The sequence below is a fragment of the Lissotriton vulgaris genome, chromosome 7, assembly GCF_964263255.1.
Source record: "Lissotriton vulgaris chromosome 7, aLisVul1.2, whole genome shotgun sequence".
NCBI lineage: Eukaryota > Metazoa > Chordata > Amphibia > Caudata > Salamandridae > Lissotriton > Lissotriton vulgaris.
Window position 1 is genome coordinate 682,230,227 of NC_141695.1, and position 24,502 is coordinate 682,254,728.

Below are 24,502 nucleotides of genomic sequence, written 5' to 3' on the forward strand. Positions count from 1 at the left end.
AGCAGGCAGGAGCGATGGTTCACGATGGGCCGCGGCAGCGCCAGCAGGTCCCGACGATGGTGTATGTTGCAGAGGGCCGCAGCAGCGCCAGCAGGCAGGAACGATGATTCACAAGGCAGGGCTGCGGCAGCGCCAGCAGTCCGTCAAGGAGGAGTTCTTCTAGGTGTCTCTCGACTCCAGGATACAACTGCCTTCCTGCTCTGGAGCTGCCCCAGTTATAGGTCTGGTGCCCTTTGATGTCCGGACCTTCGCACTTGGAGGTCGGGAGGTCCGGGATGAGGGAGTCCAGACACCCAGCAGGGGGGTGGAGCCAGCGCCCGGGGAGGCTGGGAGTGATCGGCACCTGGCGGGGGAGAGCCATCGACACTCTCTTCTCCCATTGACCTGCCAAGTGGTCTCTTCACCTCCTGGGTGGATGGTGGTGCCTCGATGTCGGGGCCTGGCCAGGCCCAGGGCTGGGGTCGAGCTGAGGCCACGCGGCCTCGTGGTGCAGTGTCCAAGATGGCGGCTGGCCGGGGCAATGCTGCTGATGACGGCCCGGGCCGGCCGATGTCGGGGTGTTCGGGGGCAGGCGTCCCGTTGGAGCGGGCTGTGGGTTGCTTCTGTGGATTGCCGGGGTGGTTCTTCTGGTGACACCGGTAGGGCCGGTGCTCGGGCCTTATCATGCGGGGGAGGGAGCGGCCCCTTCACGAGGCCTGTCCAACAAGCACTATTTTCTTCAGCTTAGTAGAGTAGATCAGACCACATGCCGTGACACGCTGTTTTTGGTCAGGGTCGGCTTTAGTGATGGTGGCGCCAGGTGCAAAAGCATTTTTTAACACTCCCTCTCTGAGAATTGCTTCATTACCACTATCCAACAGTGCCCCTCACCTCTCCATAGCCCCTCGCTGACATAGTTCACTCACACTCAGGTTTGTGATCTGCTTGGTATACGTTCTTTGCAGCAGGCACATTATCCCTCTGCTACTTCATGATGAGTAACAACTGCCACTAGATAAAATCCCAATATCTCACCAACAGCAACATTAATCGCCAGTTATCTTGCTATTTTTATTGTTGCTTGAAAACTGCTGGATGCACAAGGAAGTTCACATGATTTTAGACCCATACGTTCTTTTAAAGACGGCGCCCCCCCACCAAAGGTTGCACTGTCCTAAAGCTGGACCTGTTTCTGATTACATATCACATCTGTACACAGATTGTGTTATGAATTATAAATACGATTATCAAGACTTGCACGCTTATAAAACAGTGGCACAACACTTACCTGTCCAGCTGTATGTGTAAGGCTTTTTGTGTAAAACTGCATAGCTGCTCTTTCTTCTCTCCCACACCACTGCGTACCGCAATCTCTCCTGAAAAAAACACATGCACAGACCATAAAAATCTGCCCTGAAAAAATACCACACGGTTAGGAAAATGTCATGAAAGTCCATAATCTTTCTGGGTTAACAGTGGACACAGAAGAGAAACACAACGTGTCGTAATTGCAATTTTTGATTCTGGAAATAATTGAAAAGATAGAAGGACGTGATAATAATCGTTTTCTCCTCCAAAGGGAAAATAATTGGATGTACCTACTGAACTCCCATAAGCCATTCGGGCTTAATGATCGCACTGAATTTACATGCTATCTTTAAAGACACATGTCTATTTTTGAACTGTAAAGACATTCTTTTTGGAACATGATAAAGCACCTAGGTGCTTCAGCCTTGCCTATGTGAATGGATGTTTGGACATCTTTCTGGTTTAGTATGCAAGTTATCATTCAGATTGTTTTGTTTGTTTATTTTCATTTATTTTTTCATTTATCTTTTCATTTAATTAATCTATAAGCCAGCGTGATAATCTTTATTCTAGGACTTGAAACGCAGAAAACTTTATTGTGCACAGAGCAAGTGTCTCATTGATCAGCGTGAATATAGCTGCCCACTCATTGGCCAGTTTTCCGATCATGTGACCGGGATACGAGCTAATCAGAGTCTATCATCTTATTCGAGTTGACACTAATGTTAAGAAAAGCAATGCTATTGATTAGACGCTTTTGCTAATGCCGGCAACATTTGGAATGGGGAAATGAAGATTGCGAAAGACGTTTTTCGTCTGATATGTAAGTCAATATTACTGTGAGCATATCGTGTTCTTATAAACTATAACTAATACTTAAAAAAGAGTTTCATGTAAAGCGCACCGTTTGCTCTCATCTTATTTTTCAGTTGTGCATTATTGAAGAACTTTTGAACATGAGCACATGGGAGTGCCTAGTTGGGATTATTATTATTATTTTTGTGATATTCACGTTACGTAACACATATGCACTGAGGCAATCACGCATGAACACGAGTTTGAACACAATGTCACAATGTCGGCTTATAAGGTTTTTGAAAACTATATAATGATTATGTTATTGAGATTTGATTGACGATTGATACGTGCATTATCATACCTTGTTTCAGCTGATTGTCCCTGATGAAGGTCGACAATGACCGAAATGCATTGGACTAATGGATTTAAAGTGATTACAATCCTAAAGAAAACAATTGCAAATGAAATATGAACTTTTGAAAAAACGTATGAATGAAATAAATTCGTAATAAGTCTAATATTGTTTTTGGAGTGAATTTTGGAGGAACTCTGGGATAGCCAGAAATATCTACGAGCTGTGCACCAGGGGATGCTCTCACGCCTTGATGGGAAGCACTACATTGTGATAGACCAGAGTTTTTGCTGTCACAGAACCGGGGGACCCAAGATAAGATTTGGTTCTATTTACTCATTTAAGTCCATTCAGTGTCGGGCCAACTTCTGCAAGGATGCCATAGATACTAGATATGAGACCTTTGGGACCAGCGTAGCTGCTCCCAGGCTGTCAAGGACTTGGTTGCTGGCATTTTATTCTCTGGAAACGGGGCACAGTGTTGTAACTGGAAATAGGGCATGTGGTCCGTTTCGCTCAATTAATGTGCTTGTTTATAATAATGATTAAAGGGTTGGATGTCAATGACCTGGAAGAACTCTCCTAGCATCCTGTACCCACCTTCCAACCATTTAGCGAAATCATCCCTAACAATTCCCGTAGAACAATCTAGGTTACCGATCAGTGGGGTGAGGAGAATGTAGTAACTTCTTGATTTCTAGTGATTAAATCCCATATTTCTATGGCACGTTTAAGAATATCAAAGTTGAAACAGACTGGAGGTCTCGCATGTCTAGATAATCAGTGTACGCCCTACAGAGTTTGGCCCATTATCGCCGCAACCATGTGGAACCAGTGGCGCTCTGTGTTTAAACAGAATGTAATTGATATGTATCTTTTATCAAAATATGTTTTGAACTTCTGTTACAAACAACAGTTTTTATTTATCTGTTTTAGCCTCCATATGCTGAGCACTTTTACTGTAATGATTTTAATTAATTGTACAGTTAATAAAATAAAATAAAGTAAAGTAAATTGCATATGTACTTCAGAGCTCCCCCTCAAGTAACTTGGGGCCCGCAGGAGGAAATCAGACTATCTGGAGTTCTTGAAAGACAAAGTCAACACAATTTGAGCAACAGCTACGAAAGAGGGAATCCTCACTCAATTATATGTGAAGATGTTCACACAGCAGGAATCCAGGGTGGAGATCCATGGAGGTAAAGCAGGTTCTCTAGCCATCTTCATAGTTTTGGCACGGTATAAGGCAAGTTATGATCTGAGGGCATTAATCCAGACAATGCGGCCATTGATGTTGTAACCTGGCCCTCTCTGCAGGGTCACCTCAAACTTTTGTTGCCTTCAACCCTTTTCTGAACTCGTTTATGTTGGTTTTTAAGACTGTGTACTTTACCAATGCTAACAATTGCAAAAGTGCTTATGCTCTCTCCTTTAAACATGGTGAAATGCACTTATACCTAATTTCCACATTTAATGTACTTTTACGTCCCTAGTAAAGTTGCACTACATGTACCCAGGGCCTGTAAATTAAATGATACTAGTTAACCTGTAGCACTTGTTGTGCCACCCATTTAAGTAGCCTTTTTAAACATGTTCCAGGCCTGAAATTGCATTCTGTGCGTACAGTTTTAAACAGCCATTTCGGCCTGGCAAAATGAACCTCTAGCCATCCCTAAATCTTGCTTTTTAACACATGTAAGTCACCCCTAGGGTAGGCACTAAACAGCCCATAGGCAGGGTGTTTTGTATTTAAGATATTAGGCAAGTACTTTTACATGTCCTGATAGTGAAAAACTATTACAATTGTTTTCCACGACTGTAAAGTCTAACTCTCCTATAGGATAACATAAGGTTGACTTATTACATTTAATAAGTGATAACTTTTGTGTGGGAGCAGGTTGGAATGTCATGTTTGGTGTCTGAGAAATTGTAATTTAAAACCCTGTTTAATGGTAAAGTCAGATTTTAAGTCACAATTCTGAAAATGCAGCCTTTAGAAGCTTGGCATTTTCTTGTCTTGACCATTTGGTGCCCGCAGTCTGTTCCTGGTTCACACAACTAGGTGTAGTTATTCCTCCCAAATAGAGAGTCTGCATGTTGGCAGGAAGGGCTTTCCTGGCTTCATGGGGGAGGGGTGAGAGTGGACAGAGAGGTCACCTACCAAACTTTCACTTCAAAGGCACTGGGCCAACACATTCACAAAGGACTTCATACTAGCTTATTGTGCCTCCAGGTAGACAAGGACCAGGGCAGGGAGGTAGGAAATTCCAGACACCTCTATAATGTAAAAACTTCATAAGCTTCTCTTACTTCAAAGGGGCACCCAGTATAAAAACGGCACCCTCAGACCCACTCTTCAATACACTCCTGGTACTGTGGATCTATTAGAAGAAGGACGCCCTGCCTTGCTTGCTGAGAAGGAAGACTGGACCTGCACCCTTTATCATAGGCTAAAGTGACTGCAAGGGTAAGCTGTCTGACCTCCTGTTCTGGTGACACTATCCACTATGGGGACACAACAAGCTCCAGAGACCTCTCTGCAACTGCCCAGCTGATCTGCTGCACCTGGAACTGCAATGGGACCTGCCTGAGCCCTGATGGCGTCTGCTGGAGTGAGTACCTGATCCCCAAGAGATGCCTCCCAGGTCCTGGACCCTTGGTGTGGCATCAGTTGAGCTCCTCCAGAAAGAAGAAAAAAGAAACCTGAAGTTTTGGGCTCTTCGCGACCGCAAAGTGGCACATTCGCCGCCAAGAACTTGCTGCCCATGTCGACCGCCAACACTCAGTTCCGGTGAATCCGACTCTTCACGCTGCAGTGATTGCCAGTGATGTGAAAGCTGCACTGTGCTACAGCATCAACTGTCCGCAAGACCCGACAGGATCTATAGCGACGGCCAGTTGCAATGGTCTCCCTGTTCCTTGCGGCTCCTCGACAGTAAACAGAACTCTTTGTGCTGGAATTTAGAAGATAACCATTTCAACGAGAATAATCTGGTCCCTGTATCCGGCCCATGCTCCATCGCGGTTGGCATGGATTTGTAACTTTCACCCAGTCTCGCACAACCAGATATATGCGAGTGGAACTTTAGGTTTTTACTGATTCAATTTTTGTTGGTTTGGTGTCAAACAATTTATACCATTTTACTCTATTTCTATAAATTGGTGTGGGTTGTTTTTTCTGTTGTTGTGTATTTCACGTTATTACTATTTGTGTGCTGCATAAATACTTTATACTTTGCCTCAAGTCAACCGGACTGCTTTTGTGGCAAGCTACCAGTGGGTTAAGCACAGCTTAATTTTGTACCTGTTTATGGTTCACGTTGACAGGGATCATGGCTGGCACTTCAGAAGGAGTAACACCCCGGTCAACCAACAACCCAATTTCTCACAACCGAGTACTTGGATAGTTGTAGAATCCAGCTAGAAGGAATCCGCTCAGATGCAGAGTATGTGGAAAAAAATTAAATAAAAGAAAGCGAGAAAGAGGAGGGGAAGATGTAGATTCTACTAGCAAAAGACTGAGAATAAAAATAATGAACCAAATGAAAGACAACAAATGAAAGATATGCAACCAGAATTTAAAGAGAGCACATTTGTGGTCTTGAAGAATATTTGAAATTGACAGAGTGCAGGAATCCAAACAATTAAAGCCCTGCAGCTTAAGAGCTTTCAGTGTATCCTAATTCTTGTTACCTTCACTGACAAGGTTCTCGGCCGTACTGACTCCATGTTCTATTAGCTTCTGGCAATCATCCAGGGGCTTGATGTTCTGTTGTTCAATCACATCCACTTCCTGCAGCAAGGTCACCAATCTGTCATCCAACAACTTTGTCAGTGCCCCTTTCAAGTCCTGGAAGTGCTGCTTAAGGACATCTCTCGTTTGAGATGCACTTTCTTTTATCTAAATAAAAAAATGATGGGAATAAGTTTGACTGTAATGTCAAACAAGGTATATAGATTCAATCAAACTGCATAATTGCCATGCCAAGTAAAAAACCCAGCTTTGTTGTAATCCAACAATTCTAACATCCTTCTTTTATCCCACCTTACCCAAAGTTTTAAGCATCTAGACCGTACTGCAGGTTTACTGTGTATATTACCAGTAGAACAAATAATATGTAGTTATACTTTTACTTATAAGTACTTAATACTCATACAGTACTATGCAGTAAAATGTAATTAATATTACGTTTGCCCTATTATGAATATAAGCAGATTTAGAAACAGATTAATTATAATATTTCTTGCCACCCTCAGCTGAAGGTGTGAGCAGGTAGGATTGCTATATTTTCCTCATTTCGTCCTGAGGATCCTTGATATCTACTCTGGCGGGGTCGTGTGATAACATTTTGATCAACTGTGATTATCACCCCTGGTTTCGTAATCCTGCAAGACTGGTATTGTTATGTTGGTTAAAAATGACCTCTATAAGGTCTCTTATGCACTGAACTATGTTTGCTCAATTCATGTGTGCACTGTTGTGAATGTATTTAAGCCCTCATTAGTGGTTATTTCACTTTATTGTCATATTAGTTTTCCTTTATGTCGATTCGTTATTGATTTATCACTGTTCTGTACCTTTGCTGAACACGCTAGATCGTTTTAACACACCTGTTAATTTTCTCAAAAAAGGTCTTCTTTGAATAAGAGAATAGTTGTTTTGTAGGACATATTACAAAACCACACTAAGTGAATATTTGTTGAATTGAATGTGAAATAAACACACAGACCAAAGGGATATATGACGTTACAACGCGTCCTTTTACAACGCATACCATGACCACGGATCTATTACAACGCAGGTCATGTTACAACGGATCCCTTTACAACGCTATTCACTACAACGCAGGTACTATTACAACGCAATACCATTACATCGTAAGTATAATTACAGGTAAGTAAATACAATTAATATTTAATGTAAATAATTATTAATGTATTATTAATTTAAATTATTTATTATTAAAAAAATAAAACATATCAATACAATTAATTTTAATTTTTTAAATTGTAAATATATATTAAAAATAACCCTGTACCCCAAAACCCAACCCCAGCCCCAGCCCTAAAACCTAAAAATACCCCTCTACCCCAAAACCCAAACCCAGCCCTTAAACCTAAAAAAAACCCTGTACCCCAAAACCCAAACCCAGCCCTAAAACCTAAAAATACCCCTGTACCCCAAAACCCAAACCCAGCCCTAAAACCTAAAAATACCCCTGTACCCCAAAACCCAAACCCAGTCCTAAAACCTAAAAATACCCCTGTACCCCAAAACCCAAACCCAGCCCTTAAACCTAAAAATACCCCTGTGCCCCAAAACCCAGCCCTAAAACCTAAAAATACCCCTGTACCCCAAAACCCAAACCCAGCCCTAAAACCTAAAAATACCCCTGTACCCCAAAACCCAAACCCAGCCCTAAAACCTAAAAATACCCCTGTACCCCAAAACCCAAACCCAGCCCTTAAACCTAAAAATACCCCTGTACCCCAAAACCCAAACCCAGCCCTAAAACCTAAAAATACCCCTGTACCCCAAAACCCCCAAAAAGATAAACTTACCTATAATTATACTTACGATGTAATGGTATTGCGTTGTAATAGTACCTGCGTTGTAGTGAATAGCGTTGTAAAAGGATCCGTTGTAACATGACCTGCGTTGTAAAAAATCCGTGGTCATGGAATCCGTTGTAAAAAATCCGTGGTAACAGTTGTACACCAGACCAAAGTAATAGGCTGATTTGACTTGGTGGTGTTAGAATGAGTGTTTCTGAATAATCCAGGCATGTATCACTGTTGTTTATAAAATTTTTAGAAAGTTGGCAGTTTTATTCTGTGCCACGGAGTCACTAGAATACACATCTGCATTGGAGAACAGCTAGGCTTTGTGTATTCACTCTAGACAGTCACACACAAAGGGAGCTGAGATGTATCCTGCATACCCCGATGGCCCATCATCAGGTTGATGAGCATTACTGAGCTAGAGTGGTGGAGGAGCGGACGCTTGCATCTAAATAGGGTTGTGTCTGTCTCCACACAAAGAGCTGCATATTTCCCTGTCGTGCAAGGGTCTTCAATCTGTGGGGCGCGACCCCCAGGGGGGTCGTGGAGTCCTGGGAAGGGGGTCGCAGAGTGTCAGTGCCTTAGATGGTGTAGGGCTGATTGACGGTGCTCACGGCGGAGGCCTAATTCACACCGAGGGGTGAAAAACAACAAAGCCTTATTAACCAGTAAAAGGTCTTTTAAAGACGTGTGAAGTACTGGGGAGCGGCTTTGTGTGTGTCCCTGAAGGTGTTGCCCGGCTTATATACACGAGGAGAGGAAGGGATGGGGGCAGGGGAGGGTGGCTGGGGGAGCCCTTTGAGTTCAATGGACGTTGCGCGCCTGGAGCTGTGGGTCCAGCCTGCAAAGCTTAAAGCACGAACCCTCATACCTGGCGCCTGGCAGGAGAAATGTGCCTTTGAGTCTGTTCTTCAGGTGAGATGTTGTTACAGCCTGTCCGCCCCCAGCAGGAGGCACAGAGATGCCCTCCCATGAGAGAGGAAGAAGACGCAGAGAGATACTGACCCCCCTCCCCTCCCCCCATGAGACAGGCACAGAAAAGGTGGGTGGATGAATGGATGAAAGGGTGGATGGATGTATGGATGGATAAAAGGTTGCATGGATAATGATGGATGGATGTGTGAAAAGGTGGGTGGATGAATGGTGGATGGATGGATGAAAGGGTGGGTGGATGAAGGATGGATGTATGGATGAAAGGGTGGATGGATGAAGGATGGATGTATGGATGGATAAAAGGTTGCATGGATCATGATGGATGGATGTGTGAAAAGGTGGGTGGATGAATGATGGGTGAATAAATGGATGAAACGATGGATGGATGAAGGGTGAATGTATGGATGTAAGGATGAACCGGTGGCTGGATGAAGGATGGATGGATATGTGAAAAGATGGGTGGATGAATGATGAGTGGATGGATGGATGGATGGATGAAAGAGTGGATGGATGGACGGACGGAAGGAAGGATGAAACGGTAGATGGGTGAAGGATGGATGTATGGATGGATAAAAGGTTGCATGGATGAATGATGGATGGATGTGTGGAAAACGTGGGTGGATGAATGATGGGTGAATGGATAGATAAAAGGGTGGATAGATGAAGGATGGATGTATGGATGGAAGGAAGGATTAAGGATGGATGTATGGATGGATAAAAGGTTGCATGGATGAATGATGTATGGATGGAAGGATGAAAGGGTGGATGGATTAAGGATCGATGTATGGATGGAAGGGTGAAAGGGTGGATGGATGAAGGATGGATGTATGGATGGATAAAAGGTTGTATGGATGAATGATTGATGGATGTGTGAAAAGGTGGATGGATGAATGATGGATGGATGGATGGAAGGGTGGATGGGTAAACGATGGATGTAAGGATGAAAGGGTGGCTGGATGAAGGGTGGATGTATGTATGGATGGAAGGATGGAAGGGTGGATGGATGAAGGATGGATGTATGGATGGAAGGGTGAAAGGGTGGATGGATGTATGGATGGAAGGGTGGATGGATGAAGGATGGGTGAATGGATGGATAAAAGGTTGTATGGATGAATGATTGATGGATGTGTGAAAAGGTGGATGGATGAATGATGGATGGATGGATGGAAGGGTGGATGGGTAAACGATGGATGTAAGGATGAAAGGGTGGCTGGATGAAGGGTTGATGTATGTATGGATGGAAGGATGAAAGGGTGGATGGATGAAGGATGGATGGATGGAAGGATGAAAGGGTGGATGAATGAAGGATGGATGGATGGATGTGTGAAAGTGTGGGTGGATGAATGTTGGATGAATGTGATGAGGTCTAACAGGCGCATTTATGGTTGTCGATAGTTGTTGATGATGAGGAGTACCAGTTTCTAGAAACTTTTGTTGCAAGGGGGTCCTTAAGCCTAAAAAGGTTTTACAAGGGGGTCTCGGCATCAAAACGTTTGAATACCTCTGCTGTAGTGTGTCTGGATCCAGGAAGGGCAGTGTCCTGTGCAATAAAAATAACTTTCTTTGAAGTTTTCCTACCTTAAAAGCCATAATAGGTATAAGTACTGGACCTCTGGCACCACATACTCAGAACACTTCTAGACTGAGCACATTCTGCCAGGAAGAAGAGCTGTTGTGCTGCCAGGAGGGGCTGCCACTTTGTTGCTTGCTTGCTTTACTGTGCTGGAATGCTGCCTGCTGCTTCTTGACCGGGAGTAAGAGGCCAGGGCTTTACTCTCTACATCCTGCATCTAAAGTTTCTCCAAGGGCTTGATTGAGCTTGCCTTATATTGCTGAAGTCTCAGGGACAACAAAGACTTCGCCTGAATCTTACTACCAGTACCTGGGTTCCTCTGCTGTGAATCCTGCTCTGCCAAGTGGTGCCTAATCCAGCCCAGGGCCCTTGGAAGTGAGTTTTTGGTGCTACAAATAAGAAACCAACAAATCGACTCCATCCCTGCGAAATTGAAGCATTGCCCCTGCCTGCACCAAAGCTGTGGTCCCCACTCGCAGAGTGCGTGATGCAACGCAACAACCTCACTTACAACGGAGCCCTGACTTTGCCGCTGCGCCTGTAAAGAACCGCCACTGCTTGATTTCCGGACAGGACATCACCTCACCGAAGTTCGTGATGCACCGTTCCAACTCCGACACAATCCTGCATGGCTTAAAATGGATGAAATGCCTGCAGCCACGAGGTTCAACATCGAAGCCACAGAATCGACACATCGTAGTCTTGACATCGACGCGTCATCGATGCTGTGTTGTCTTCAGGAGTAGCAACTGACGCATAACCTCCTCTATGCACCGCATCATCCCAGAGCGTGAAAGCCTTAACTACCTTAAATATTGACAATATTGTTAAACTGGTGTGGAGTACTTTTGTGGTGTTTTTACTGTGTTACTGTGGGTACACACATACTTTACACATTTCCTCTTTAGTTTAGCCTGACTGCTTGGTGCCAAGCTACCAGATGGTGAGCATAAGCAAACTTAGTGTGTACTACACTTACCCTGCATAGGATTGTGGCTCCTGCTTGGACAGAGTGCATACCTCTGCCAACCCGAAACCCAATTTATAAACACTTGTGATAAAAAACAAAGAAATGTTGGAGAACAAAAAAAGAATTGCTGTATCTATTTCGATGTATGAGACAATTGTATGTATTATTTTGGTTATTGTAAGTTCTGATTTACTAAATCAATCATGTTTACAAAGCCCCTATACTTTCGCTACTCATAGGTAGCATGAAGTTCTAAAACATATACTTATTGACATACTACTGAGAATAAAGTGGTTGGTGTTTTTGAGCATTCAATCTTTCTGATGATTTTTGGATTGCTAATAACTTTGGGTGTGTTTCATGAACCAGCACAAAACCTTTCAGTCACATAATGTAAGTGGCTACGTTTCATCAATGTATGTACCTTTACCATGCTTAATTTTTGTATATGTCATTGTTTACTCATCTTATAAAGCGCTCCGATATCAGCATGGGTCTAGTTCGCGCTACATAAAACTTTTCAAATAAATAAAAATAAATGTTTAAATCATGGGTAATTGAGGGCACGGTAAAGTTCTGCTTTCAACGTTAACTCCCATACACATTTTTGCTCTCTGCTGCAGAAAAATCTAAACTGAATATTAACATATTAACAGATTCTAGCACTAGTAGAGGCGTGGAACAGTCTGATGGGATTTAGGAAATTCGACCCCATGGCCATAACATTCAGTACTCTGCACAGCAAAGGCATTTTCAGTAAACCAAAAGCTTTTCCAGCATCCAGCACTAATGCACTCACATGCAGTTCAGAATTAATCTGATACACAAGTACACACATTTCCTTTGTATTTTAAGTGCAAGCTGCACCAGTATAAAAGTCATCTGGTCTGGTAAAACTAGGGAAGAAATAAAGGGAAACAAGATTTGAACAAAAATTGTATTGTTTACATTTATTAAGGATAAAACTCTAGATCAGAGTCTTCAATCTGTGGGGCGCGACCCCCAGAGGGGCCATGGAGACCTGGGAAGGGGGTTGCGCATTCCCCAGGTTCAATTGTGCCTGCAATCAAAAACGTTTGATTTTGTTTTGGAATAAGACAGCAGTCCTGCAATGGCAAATTTAGATCCTTATCAGCTGAAGTTTCATCAATTGAGGGTTTTGTGGTGTGAAAAGCTTTTGTGCAAGGGTGCCTGCTTGCCTGAACGGAGTGCAAATGTGCCTTTCAGTCAATCGGCAAGTGTAAAGAGGGCTTGGGAGCAGGTTCTGGCTTAAATTGTTCAAATCACTCCAAGCTTTGTGATGACAAAGATTTGTTTTTTGAGTGGTAGTGCAAAGAGTTAACAAAAAACAGTTAACAACTGGGCTGTGAAGTGCTTGCTTTTAATGTTAACTGCATTTACACAGCCCATAGTACCCCTAAAAAGATGTTGATGGGACATTTATGTAAACAAGCATTTACAATGCAATGGTCTCTGCATCATTAAAGGTAGAGCTATTGGCATTGCTCATGACATTTCTTTTTTTTTAAATCATCAATGGCATTGTCATTTACATTGCCAATAGCTTAATCGTTAAATAAATGGCATTGTCATTTACAATGCCAATAGCTACACCCTACACAGAGCCACCCTCACACAGACACACTCAACAGCACACAGCACTCTGCACTCAACAGCACACAGCACTCTGCACTCAACAGCACACAGCACTCTGCACTCAACAGCACACAGCACACAGCAGCACACCGCACTTCACAGCACTCTACAGCACACAGCACTCTACAGCACACAGCACTCTACAGCACACAGCACTCTACAGCACACAGCACTCTACAGCACACAGCACTCTACACGGTTGTAGAGGGCAGAGAGTACTAAAGTAAGTTATTTTATGTGGATATGTTTACATGTAGTCCATCTATCTGTGTTCAGCTATCGGCAGAGAAGGGGACAGTCGAAAGTGGTAACTGAAAAAGCGCAGAATCACTCAGCGCAAAAGTAGGGCAGCCGTGATTGCCGGGCAGCCTCGGCTAGTGTCTGTGTTCTGGTGCCAGCAAAGGTACGTGGGGTCATTAGCCCCCGCAACTGTGTCCGATTAATTTCACGGGAGGGGCTACGGGCTCTGCCTCTCACTTCTACCCCCGCCGTACATCTCTTATAAAGTTATATTCACAGACACATATCCTGTAGGGTCGGCGGCAGCCCCTGCCTGGCCGGCCTGTCAGCCTCCACCGGCTGCAAACACTTACGTAAAGAGCATAACGCAGCTGAATTATTAAAATGATCTCCACACAAACATGAAACATTTACGAGACGAGTTTGGGAGTGCTGCATTGTGTTAAACCCTACCCTGGCGTCCCTGAGGAGTTGGGTATTCGTCCCAGAGGAGAATCAAAATCCTGCAAGAAGTAACCACGACATGTCATCGACGTGCATGCGAGCATCACCACCACCTGCACAAACACTGTCTTATTCACCTAGTTCCGGGACACTTACCCCCGCATCACTCTGCTCACGTACACCACCCACATCACACGTGTGCACGCGCCACATTGTCACGCAGAGTGCACTTGTTTTTATCGCTTCCCTTCAAGGAATATACAGTCACTGGATGAATCACTTACATTTCATTATAAGTAGAAATACACCGCATCATGCTTTATCGGATTAAAAACGAAACAAACAGAAAAATGAGCAGCTATACCATGGGGATGAGTGGACACGTATATGTATAGCACGGTCTGATGAAAAGTATACTATATCCTTATCGGCTGCTGCCTCGCCTCCCTTTCCCTCTATAGAGAATGGAATAACATTAGTCTTGACAGTAACAGCACATACAATCTCGATCTAAAACATGGAGTGGGGCATTGGTCCCATCACTCGGTGAAAGATTGAGCGCCCATGCTCCGTGTATGACAACGAAACAACACTAATGCTCAGCACCAAAGCTTACTCCTCAGCACTCGCATGCATTCTTTCCGGCGTAAAACATGACACATTGTGTCATTGAAAAACTACATTCTCTTCGGCTTCAAAGTTAAGAAAGCATTTACGGCTCGGTGTGTTTCTTCGATACCAATGCGAACAGAACACCGGCGGTTACGAATTTGCACTGAACCAAAAAAAAACGGTCCACACTTACACTCAGTGCGGTGCCAATATCATCTCTGACGCTATCGGGACAATGCCATCTCTACCAAAACGTGATCCTTGCGCACCCACCAGTACAAATTAATTCTTAGGAACTTTGTTCAGGGGGGTACAAGGCCCAAATCCAGTATCTTCGACATACAAAGCAATAAAAAAAAAATGAAAAGAAAAAATCACAGTAGAGTGAAAGAAATACTCAATACTCGATGCTATCCTTTCTTGTTGAGGTAAAGCGCCCTTGACCTCGGTATGCAGCAGCATCCGCAGCAATAATGTTAGCCAGCGAGGTGTATGAGAGGCCTGGGGCAAGTTAATACGATGTCAATGATTAAACGCAGAAATGTTACCAGATGTAAATAATGATTACAGAGGCAAATGAAATGGGTTGTATAATAGGGCTCACAATGTATCCCTCTTCCAATGCAGATCAACAAGCATCAAAAGTAAACACACGTGGTGTACACAGTCCATCCCCCAAAAACTGCAGCCATCAGTTACAAAACACTGTACCAACAGTACAGTGACGGGAACGGTATTATGTGTACTGCAAAGTCAACAAAACGGAGCCACTGATTAACCCCATCTTGCCACACCCCGAAGAGGCACTTAACAGAGAAATGACCCCTCCCCTTTCTCTCACGATAAACTCCTCTACACTGAAACCCTCCTCCTTCAAACCCCACCTTCTATCCCACGTCCTATCCCTCACAAGTTGCTGACCCACCCAGACCATCAAGGGTTCTCTCTTCCTCCCGCCCTCTTCTTCTACCTCCCACTCAAAACACAATGTTGTAAAACCCACTCTGCACTCATTGCCACTCTAACCCGAGGAACTCACAATATGTACGCCGCCACTGCCCTTTCAAACCATAACAAATGTCCCCAGTGCCACTCTCTTGCCAAACCCAGCTACACCCTCTGACCTCAACCCCAGGGCGCTCGCCACCATGCCGTATGCTCCTTCACCGATGTAGTGCAAGTCGGTATACCGTGGCCCTACATCAAAAGGCTGCCCCTTTACGCTCTCCAGGCCTGGCCGAGAAAGCGGGGGCACTGGAGGAGATACTGCTGCTGTAGCTGCCATGGCCGTCGAGCTCCGTCTCTGCCTGCTGCTGCGTCTGTCAGGGCGAGTCACCTCCGTCACCGCACATCGCACGTCGCACGTCAGCCGCAGCCCAGGCAAGTAGGGACCGGCCTGTAATCCGGTGGCACGAACAACGGCACAAACAGGGGTGCAGGAGCACTAAAAACGGCACAAACGGGGGCAGAGGCAGAGGCTCGAGGCTCACCTTCACTGCGGGGAAAAGAAAAATGGTGGCCGCAGGCTTCCGAATTTTTCTGAATCGCGGGTGTGGTTTTGCTGTTTTGAGTGACACATGATATCACTGTCTAAAGAACAGCAAAACTTACGCCCCCTAATCCGAAAAAGACTGGGCTAAATTGGAGTGACGCATCTCTCCTCCAATTGCTGGCCTCTGTTTAGGAAGCCAGCCAATGGAGGAGAGACAGGGCAGGGAGGCGGGTTAAACAGCACACTAAGAGACATTAAATCTCCGACCCCCGACTGCGCAAGCGCAGCCTTTAGGTCCTCGACCTAAAAAAGAAATTGCATTGCTTATGCACTAGTATTACTAAATACCTACATTTTGGAAGCACTATTTTATTGTAAAACTATGTGCATGTTTTACAGCACTCTAGCTTAAACTGTGTGTAATGCAAATATGAAATAATGGTTTACATATTCACAGTGCGGACTGTCATAGGCTGTGACTTTGTAGCACTAGAAATACACATCACTATTATCCGCTGCACCAATCAAGATTTAATTCTGTGGCTCCCTGGTTACACATAGCCCTCTGTAGTGCATTAACTAATAGAGGTTTCATAATGTACTACAGTGCATTTCCCACTGAGTAACAGCTTTTTAAACGTATTTTTCATTCCGCTGCTCATTATTTTATATGAAGATACCTGATGGTGAAAGACCTAAAAAACGTACTGAATATTTTGGGGCTTATTTATGAGAGGCTTGCATCGCCAGAGCTTCACTTTTTTGACACTCCGGTGGTGCAAGCGTCTCAACCATACCTATGAGGCAGTGTAAAGTCACCCTGCATGGCCTCACAGATATGGAGTAAGACATAGCAGCGCAAGTCGCTGCTTTGCCTTACTCTGTGTCAAGGAAGTATTCCATGGGCTTTGCGTCGGGTTCTCTTGCAACACCCATGGATTTTGATGCTGCTCCATATTTACAAAATCAAGTAAACCTGGGTTAGCTCCAGAAATGGACACCTCCCCAGCAGAGGTGTAACGAGACGTTTTTTCATTTCTCCTCATTCTTTCCTCTGTTTGTGTGTGCTGCATTCTGCAGCTCACATAGAGGAAAACGCCTCTCTGGATTGTTTTTGTGAAGGAATGTGCCTTTTCTTGTACAAAAACAATCCTGCCTAGGTTGGTGCTATGCAGCAATTTTTGCGCCAACGCAAGGGAAAAGGACAGGAAAGGACCATATTTCATAAATACAGTGCCTTCCAGCCCTTTCACATCGGCATAGGGCAGCGTAGCAAGAAGACTTTAAGCGCTGCCCTATGTCAATTGAGGCTCTTTTTTTGTTACACCCCCACGCTCACTCACCTTTGGTTTGCTAAACACAGTTTAATATTATTTCCCCACCCTAAAAATGGTTTGCTGTGGGAATTTGGGGTGTTTATGTTTGTTGACAGTTGTAGAGGATGAAGAGTACCAGGTTCTAGAAGGGGGTCCTTATGCCTAAAAAAATTAGACACTGGGGTCTTGGCATCAAAAAGTTTGAAGACCTCTGCTCTAGATGATGAATAGCTGAAACTATCTTGGTTAGGGCTTCAGTAGTACCACAGTAATTGACATCCTCAAAGGTGGTGGGAGGAAGCAGTCTTGAATTGACTCTTTGTGCACGGCAAGGACATAAGTTACCGGCAGGTCTGAATATTTTTTTATACAATTCAGTAGATAGTGTGTCTTGTCCAGGGACCTACTTTCAAATATTCCCCTAATCACACCGTAATCTTGCGGATTGTATTAGGCTAATATATTGGTCTATGTGCACTTGCGGAATCTCAGTTTGACAGGCATACACAGCCGAGTAGAAATTGATAAATGTGCCTAGAATTACATTACATGATGCAACAGCATATTGTCTTTTGTTTTTATACTGAGAACGTTGTACTGAGAGCTAACAATCTTGGTAAGCCACACCAACGTCCCCATTCTCATACTCAGTGAAAACAGACTCATTCTCATATCATGGGAATTTTGAGAAAGGATCAATCATTGTTATTAAAAGAACATCTTACTTACCTTTGGTGATGCTCTTTCTGGTACAGACTGTCTAGCCACAGATTTCTCATCTTTTGAATATTACCCAGGTGTCAGGATGCAGAAACTTTTCAGAAGTACCTCAGTGTGCCATCAGGTGGCACCATGTGATTCCACAGTGATGCCATTCTGCTTGGGAAATGACGCACTGAGCCCCTGTAGATGTCAGGGTTTAGCCCTAGCACCTGCCTAAACTACAGTTCCCAGGTCAAACGGGCCTGAAACTACAAGTCCCATGAGCCTTTGCTGCCGATCGGATTTATCGCGGTCAGACTTAATCTGCAGCGCTCGTGATTTGTTGTTCGTCAGCGGGAGCGGCTGCTCTCATTCTTCGGAGTTCCCAGTAGCGGTTTCAAGGGGAGCGTCTGCTGCGACAGGCGTTCTGCGTTTGGGTATCGTTAAGAACAATCTTGACTTGCTCTTCTGTTTGTTTATAGGAGCGCTAGGCGCTCGTGTTTTTGGTACCAATGAGACAGTCCTTGCTCCATTGGGGAATCGGGTTTGTTTCCTCGTCTTCCCTGGCTAGGGAGGAACTATTTGTTTTTTGTTAGCTCCTGGATTGAAGGGTCATTCGAATTCAAGTGGCGGAGTGCAGGGGGAGTCCTCCGCATTGCCGTCATGAAGATATGACGCTGTTTTGATATTACTGTTGTGGAATACAAATGCCAAGGCGGGCGGCAGTGGCATGTACGCTACGCCCCACCGTATATGGTTTGCATTGGACCTTGAAGGATTGTTTAAGGCATTCATTGGTGTAGATGACGCAATCTATACCGGTTGCTTTAAAATAGGATCCAGCACTTTATTTACTGTTTGTCCCGTTCTCTTCCTGTGGTATTCTAATAAGCAGAATATTGGCCAGGACTCGATTGGCTATATTGATTACTTTACTTTGAGTGATCTCACTCTGAGGGTATGTTACTTCTATGTACAGAACATACATTGGGTAGTGTGTTGATGGATGCTATGTATGCTAAACTGTGCTTCTTATGTTGTGTAGGGACATGAAGGAAAGGAGAGTACCATCGTTTGGATGCTAGAGTCATAGACAGCACAGGTGACAACCTACTTTAGCGAGACTTTAATGAGAGTAGACTTAGGAAGTGTACTAATCTGTTTATTTTGTTTTACAGCTTCCTTTCCCTGCTGTCCCTTCCTTTCCCTCCCTGGGTTTTCCCCTGTTGGGGTTTTTCCCTCACTGTATCGCTCAAATACCCTGTGTTTATACGTTCAGGGTGTTTGGGAGGTCCGGAGGTGGAGCTTATCACTTCGAGCGAATCCTGCAGAGTGCTGATCCTGACAGTAGATGCCACCCCTGTAGGCTGATGTCAGCTGCTTTCAAGACTGTCCAAGCCCCAGACACAGAACCCCAAGAGCATGTGATCTCCACCTTTCCCAGACGTCCGCCCTCCTGGGGTCTTTACAAAGGCACTAGTCCCAGTAGTAGCCTTGTTGCATTTGCATAAAGTTCGCATCTTTCCATTTCTTGACGACTGGCTTTTCTTTGCTCCCTCTTCCTACAGGCCCAAAAAGATGTCCAATTGGTTCTCAGGTTTCTCCATGACCTGTGGTTCATCATCAACTTCACAAATTCACATCTGCATCCGTCTCAAGACAGACTGCTCATTGTATTCCAGTTCAGCACAATTCTGGCTCAAGTATACAACTGAAAGCCATCTTCGTCCGCCATCCTCCCTGTCAGCAAGGACATGGTTGAGGGTGCAAGGTCTCACAGCTGCTTCCACAGCAGTGGTCCCCTAGGCCAGATTTCATCTGAAGCCTCTGGTGAATCATGTCCTTTGCCATCGGGAACTATCCTCCCAGAACTACAGTCAGAAGGTCCCTGTCACAGATCTCATCAAAAGTGATTTAGCTTGGTTGCTGTAGAGTGTCAATCTGTCAAGGAGCATTCCCCCTTTCTCTTCCTTCCCCGCGTTATCTCACAACAAATGCCAGTTCATGGGAAACACTCAAGGTACTCAAGGATCAAGAAAGAAAGTTTTGCGAGCCAATCCTCGAATTGGAGGGAATGGACTAAAGTTTGGCAGGCACTTCAGGCTTTTGCTCTCCAGTTGTGACCTGATTGTTTGTTGTTTCACAACATTCTCGAGTTCCTATCTGACTCATCAGGGTGGTAAGAGGAGCGAGAAGTTGAATAGGACTGCGTCTCAGATTTATGTCTGGAATAGATTCATCTTCTGGGTCTGTTGACCGTGTATATCAAGGAGACTGTCTCTCAATCAGAGCATGCCCTTTTCTATCAGGGAATTCAATTGGATATGTGCTATGTATGTAATTCCTTAGATGGATCTTTATGCATTGCCACACAATGCAATGCTTCCGATCTTTTGATCTGAGGCATGGTCTCCTCAAGTGTCGGCTAAAGATGCTGTCCCAGTCCCTGTACTTCATGGAACTCTTTATGCTTTCCTTTCCAAATCCTTCCTTCCGAAGGCGCTTCAGAAAATTCGGGAGGAGAAGAGCAAGGTAATACTAATTGCTACCTTTTGACAGCAACAGCCATGGTTCCCTTCAGATGGAGGGTCAGTATGTTCATCTCCCCATCCATCCATCTTCTCTCCACTTCCCTGTTCTACCGGTAGTCATCTCCAACACCTCTAGCTGATGGCCTTGAATGTGAGAGGGTAAGTAATGAGTTACTGTGATTGCTCTTGACATTCAGACACTGGGGTTCTTACTTTTCATAAATGATGTTCTGATAAGGCTCTAGAACCTCTATACTGTGATAGTTTTTTGATTTTGGATTTTCTGAGCGATGGATTTATGCAGAGGATTTCTCTTACTACACTTTCTCAGTGGGTGGCTATTAAGGCTCATAAGGTTCATGGTGAATTTTCAAGCGTCTGTCCCCTGGTGTCACGTCTACTGAAAAGTTTCAGATATAAAACACCAATGGTTTCAGCTTCAGTCCCTTCTTGAGATCTTTTGATAGTCTTGAAGCGTTTACAGCTTGCACCCTTTGAACCTTTGGACACGTCTCTGTTGTCTTTGTTATCTGCTAAAACTACTTTTTTGATTTGCCATTTCTTCAGCAAGACGATCAGGGGAATTGGGGGTGCTTCTCTCTTCTTTCCCTTTTATTCATTTGTTCCCAGATAGAGTGGTCCTTAAACGCTATCCTATTTTTATTCCTAAGGTTCACAGCCCCTTTCACTTGAGTCAGGAAGTAGTGCTTCTGATAATGAGGGTGTTCCTTCCCTATTAGATATCACGCGTACTTTGTCTGTTTATTCGAATAGAACATGGGATTTTCCAGCCAAACTATTAGCATACGAGTTTGTCAAGCTTTCTCTCGGGTATAGTCAGCAGGAGAGGTTTCCCCTTTTGATATTCAAAGGCAGTCCACTTAGGTACAAGTTGCATCTTGGGCAAAGGCAGGAGGGGCATTCCTTCATGTGATTTGTCGGGAAGCAACATGGTTGTCCCATCCTACTTTTGTCAAGCATTACTATTTGGATTGTTCAGATTCTGCAGGGGCATTTGGAGCTACTGATTTGAAAACAGCAATGGTGTAATTGTTGTATTATTGTTTTTGAACATTTCTGAGCATCCTTTGTGCTGATACAATTCTTACTTAGTATATCCTCACATATAGGGACTAGGATGAGGAGGAAACTAACCTGATGGACTCGACCTCAGTAAGATTACTCAGGAGTGACCAGAGCAGTTACAAAATTGTGTTCAATAGGAAGATTAAAAACGAGCAGCAATCAGTGGAACATTATCAGCTGGTCATATTTTCAGTGAAAACATGAGTGAACATGCCAAAGCAGAAAAACACATACTTCTCTCTTGTGAAAATAAATGTGGCCCATTTGAAAGTGCTGTGTACTGAATCCGGCCACTGGAACATTAGAAATGCGTGTAAGCTTCAGAACTGCGTGTCTCACTCACAAAGCTCTGCACACGGGTGAACCTGCCTACCTGCCATCCAAACTCACCAAAGTGGGTCAGACAAGGAACCTTAGGAGTACAAACACCCTACTCCTCATCCCTACGAGAACTCGAAAACAAAAAACGTTATCATGCTCCTCCTCCGGTAGTGCACCCAAAATCTGGAAAGACATCCCAGTCCATTTTAGGACAAACCCCTCCTTCATAAAATTCAAAAGCCAGCTCAAAGATCTCTACCTCAGCCGATCTCTTCCGAAGGGATAGCTGCCGCCCAATCCTGCCCAGTAGTTCATACAGTCAAGCTGACAAGAAGACTTTGACACGCGTGGCGTGTTGCGCTTAAGTATCAGACAATGGAAATTTTGTACACGACCGCAGTCGATGTCACATTTATCGGTCGAGTGACCCGGTACAGGGATTCTTCATCGGAATTTCAACAGATTGCTATCTACTTTATTTATACAGTGTGGGATATCGCCTTTTCCCCTCTACGGGCAGTGCCTAGCTGTATGCACTACATCCCAATACTTACACCTTAGTGAGTTTATCGCTTTGGCCTATCCAATGTGAACGTAACCGAATATTGTCCTGCACTGCCACACCATCTACAAGTCTATTGAGCGCGGTTAATCAGTGCTTTAAAGGAGCATTTTATATGCCAGCATTTGAATTTTTAGCCCATTCGCTCCCTTCAGGCTGGCTAACACCATAGCCTTTACAAGGTTTCTTTACACACATGGCTACCTGATGAAGGCGTAACGCGTGTGGGACATGAAAAACTTCAGCCAAGATACATATGTATACCACACAATCATGAAAACCGCTATGCTAAGGATTGATGCACAGTTACTTCATTGTTTGTTCCTTGTTGTGCCACTACTGACATATAAACTGTCAACAAAAACTTTATTAAATATTGTGGCACCAAGAGGTAGAGTAGAGTATGAGTGTATCAGCATGCCTGCATACCTTAAGTAGTGACCCTGATTTAACAAATGTGCCAAACATTGCTAAACTATATTGCACATAACTAAACAACTGTCTGTGGTTTTTTTTTAATAATTGTCATTCTTTTTCTTTGTTCCAATATAGAATATAATATTTGAAAAAAGATATAAACAACATTTTTGGTATTGTATCACACTTGTCTGGTCACATATTTTATTTTGTATATTTATAGGTCCACTTGGCCACTGAAGTCATGTCATGTTTTTTTTGTTATTTTTACTCTATTTTTTTTGTTGCTCACTTGTACATAGAATGCCAGGAATGTTCACTGTCTCCATGAAAGTAATGTTCTATTGTGGTCAGTTGGAGTCTGGGAGCAGACTGGCAGCACTGTTGGTGGTGTGTTACTCTACCCAATAAAAGAAGTTAAGTAACAGTGGCGTTTCATAATCTTTTAACACCGGACCTTAAGTAACTCACAATGATTTTCACAGATCAGGAGGTATCTCTCACTACAGAAAAGGTTGGAGACCCCTAGTCTAATGGTTTCAGCTGCCATTTGCATGCCACTATTACAACTTCGCTTTTGTCTGAACTTTACTTAGTCCAAGAAAGTTAGAAACTTGGTCTAATAGATTCCACTTGTAGCAAATTAGCAGGAATTTTAAACTGAGGTTCGATTTTGTATTAAGTTCTTTGAAACCATAAAAACGAATTTGCTTACACTAAAGGAATGAAATATCGTTTATGAATAATTAAAATAAATGAACATGTCGCTCTTTTCTCACAATAACGATCACTAATAGAAATCATTTAGGATCCACAAGGTGCTTTGCTCTTATTCAAACTATTTCTTGCTCACTAACACAATGCCTGTCCAAGACTAGGTTCTTGATTTAGCTGAAAGCTGGGAGGACACTGACAACAAAAGAATCACTCCAGTAGCAGTTTATAGGACGCCGATCTCCCGACAGTAAACACAAACACAGGATATCCTGGCCTGGGCAGCAGCCGGCTCCTGTCATGAGCGCGAGCGCCTTTCATTTGCCGTTGGAGGATGAGTAACAAACAGGAAGGGCCCAACGACAACAATGGGTGAGCTAGTATATTCGCTCCTCAATGACTGTCTCACTTTCTGATTCACACGCCTCCTTTCCCTATCGGAATTGAAGCCTCTGGAGTCCGGTGTCCAGTACTGAGATCCCTATATTCTGTGCCTCCGGAAGTGCGCCGTCGCAGGGGGGACTTCCGCTCCGCTGCAGGCGCATCTTCAGCCTGCCGGACTTGTAGTGCCTCAGTGTTATACACGACATCTGTTCCAAATCGCTTCCTTTTCAGTCTTCTTAACTAGTCCAAATGCACGTACGCAGATAACCATCGCCCCCGTATTCACACACACAGTCATGCAGTGGCGGTGAGTAATACAACAAAAATGCGCCATGATTCATTGCTGCGCGTTCATTAGTCCGTACATCAGATCTGTTCCGTGCTCTTAATTCTTGGCAGTAAAGGTGCGCCTATCTCGTCTTCAGCTGGAAAATGAGGAAGCCTTCAATAGAGTTTTTTTCTTCAGAAATCTGTATTTCTTTTGTATTGCCAAATAATTGTCGCCTTACTTGTAAAGGAATCTTAATGTCTCTTATGTTCACTATTTCAC

General features: G+C 44.0%; 1 protein-coding gene across 1 annotated transcript in view; it reads right to left on the bottom strand.

The window, feature by feature from the left end:
• Positions 1-24,502, bottom strand: part of CRLF3 (cytokine receptor like factor 3) — a 281,392-nt gene that overhangs the window by 87,323 nt on the left and 169,567 nt on the right. The window contains exons 2-3 of the mRNA XM_086930883.1: positions 6,131-6,338; positions 1,268-1,355 (exon numbers count right to left, since the gene is read on the bottom strand). Of these exons, the coding sequence (XP_086787009.1) occupies positions 1,268-1,355; positions 6,131-6,338 (296 nt within the window). The remainder of the gene's footprint in view (positions 1-1,267; positions 1,356-6,130; positions 6,339-24,502) is intronic.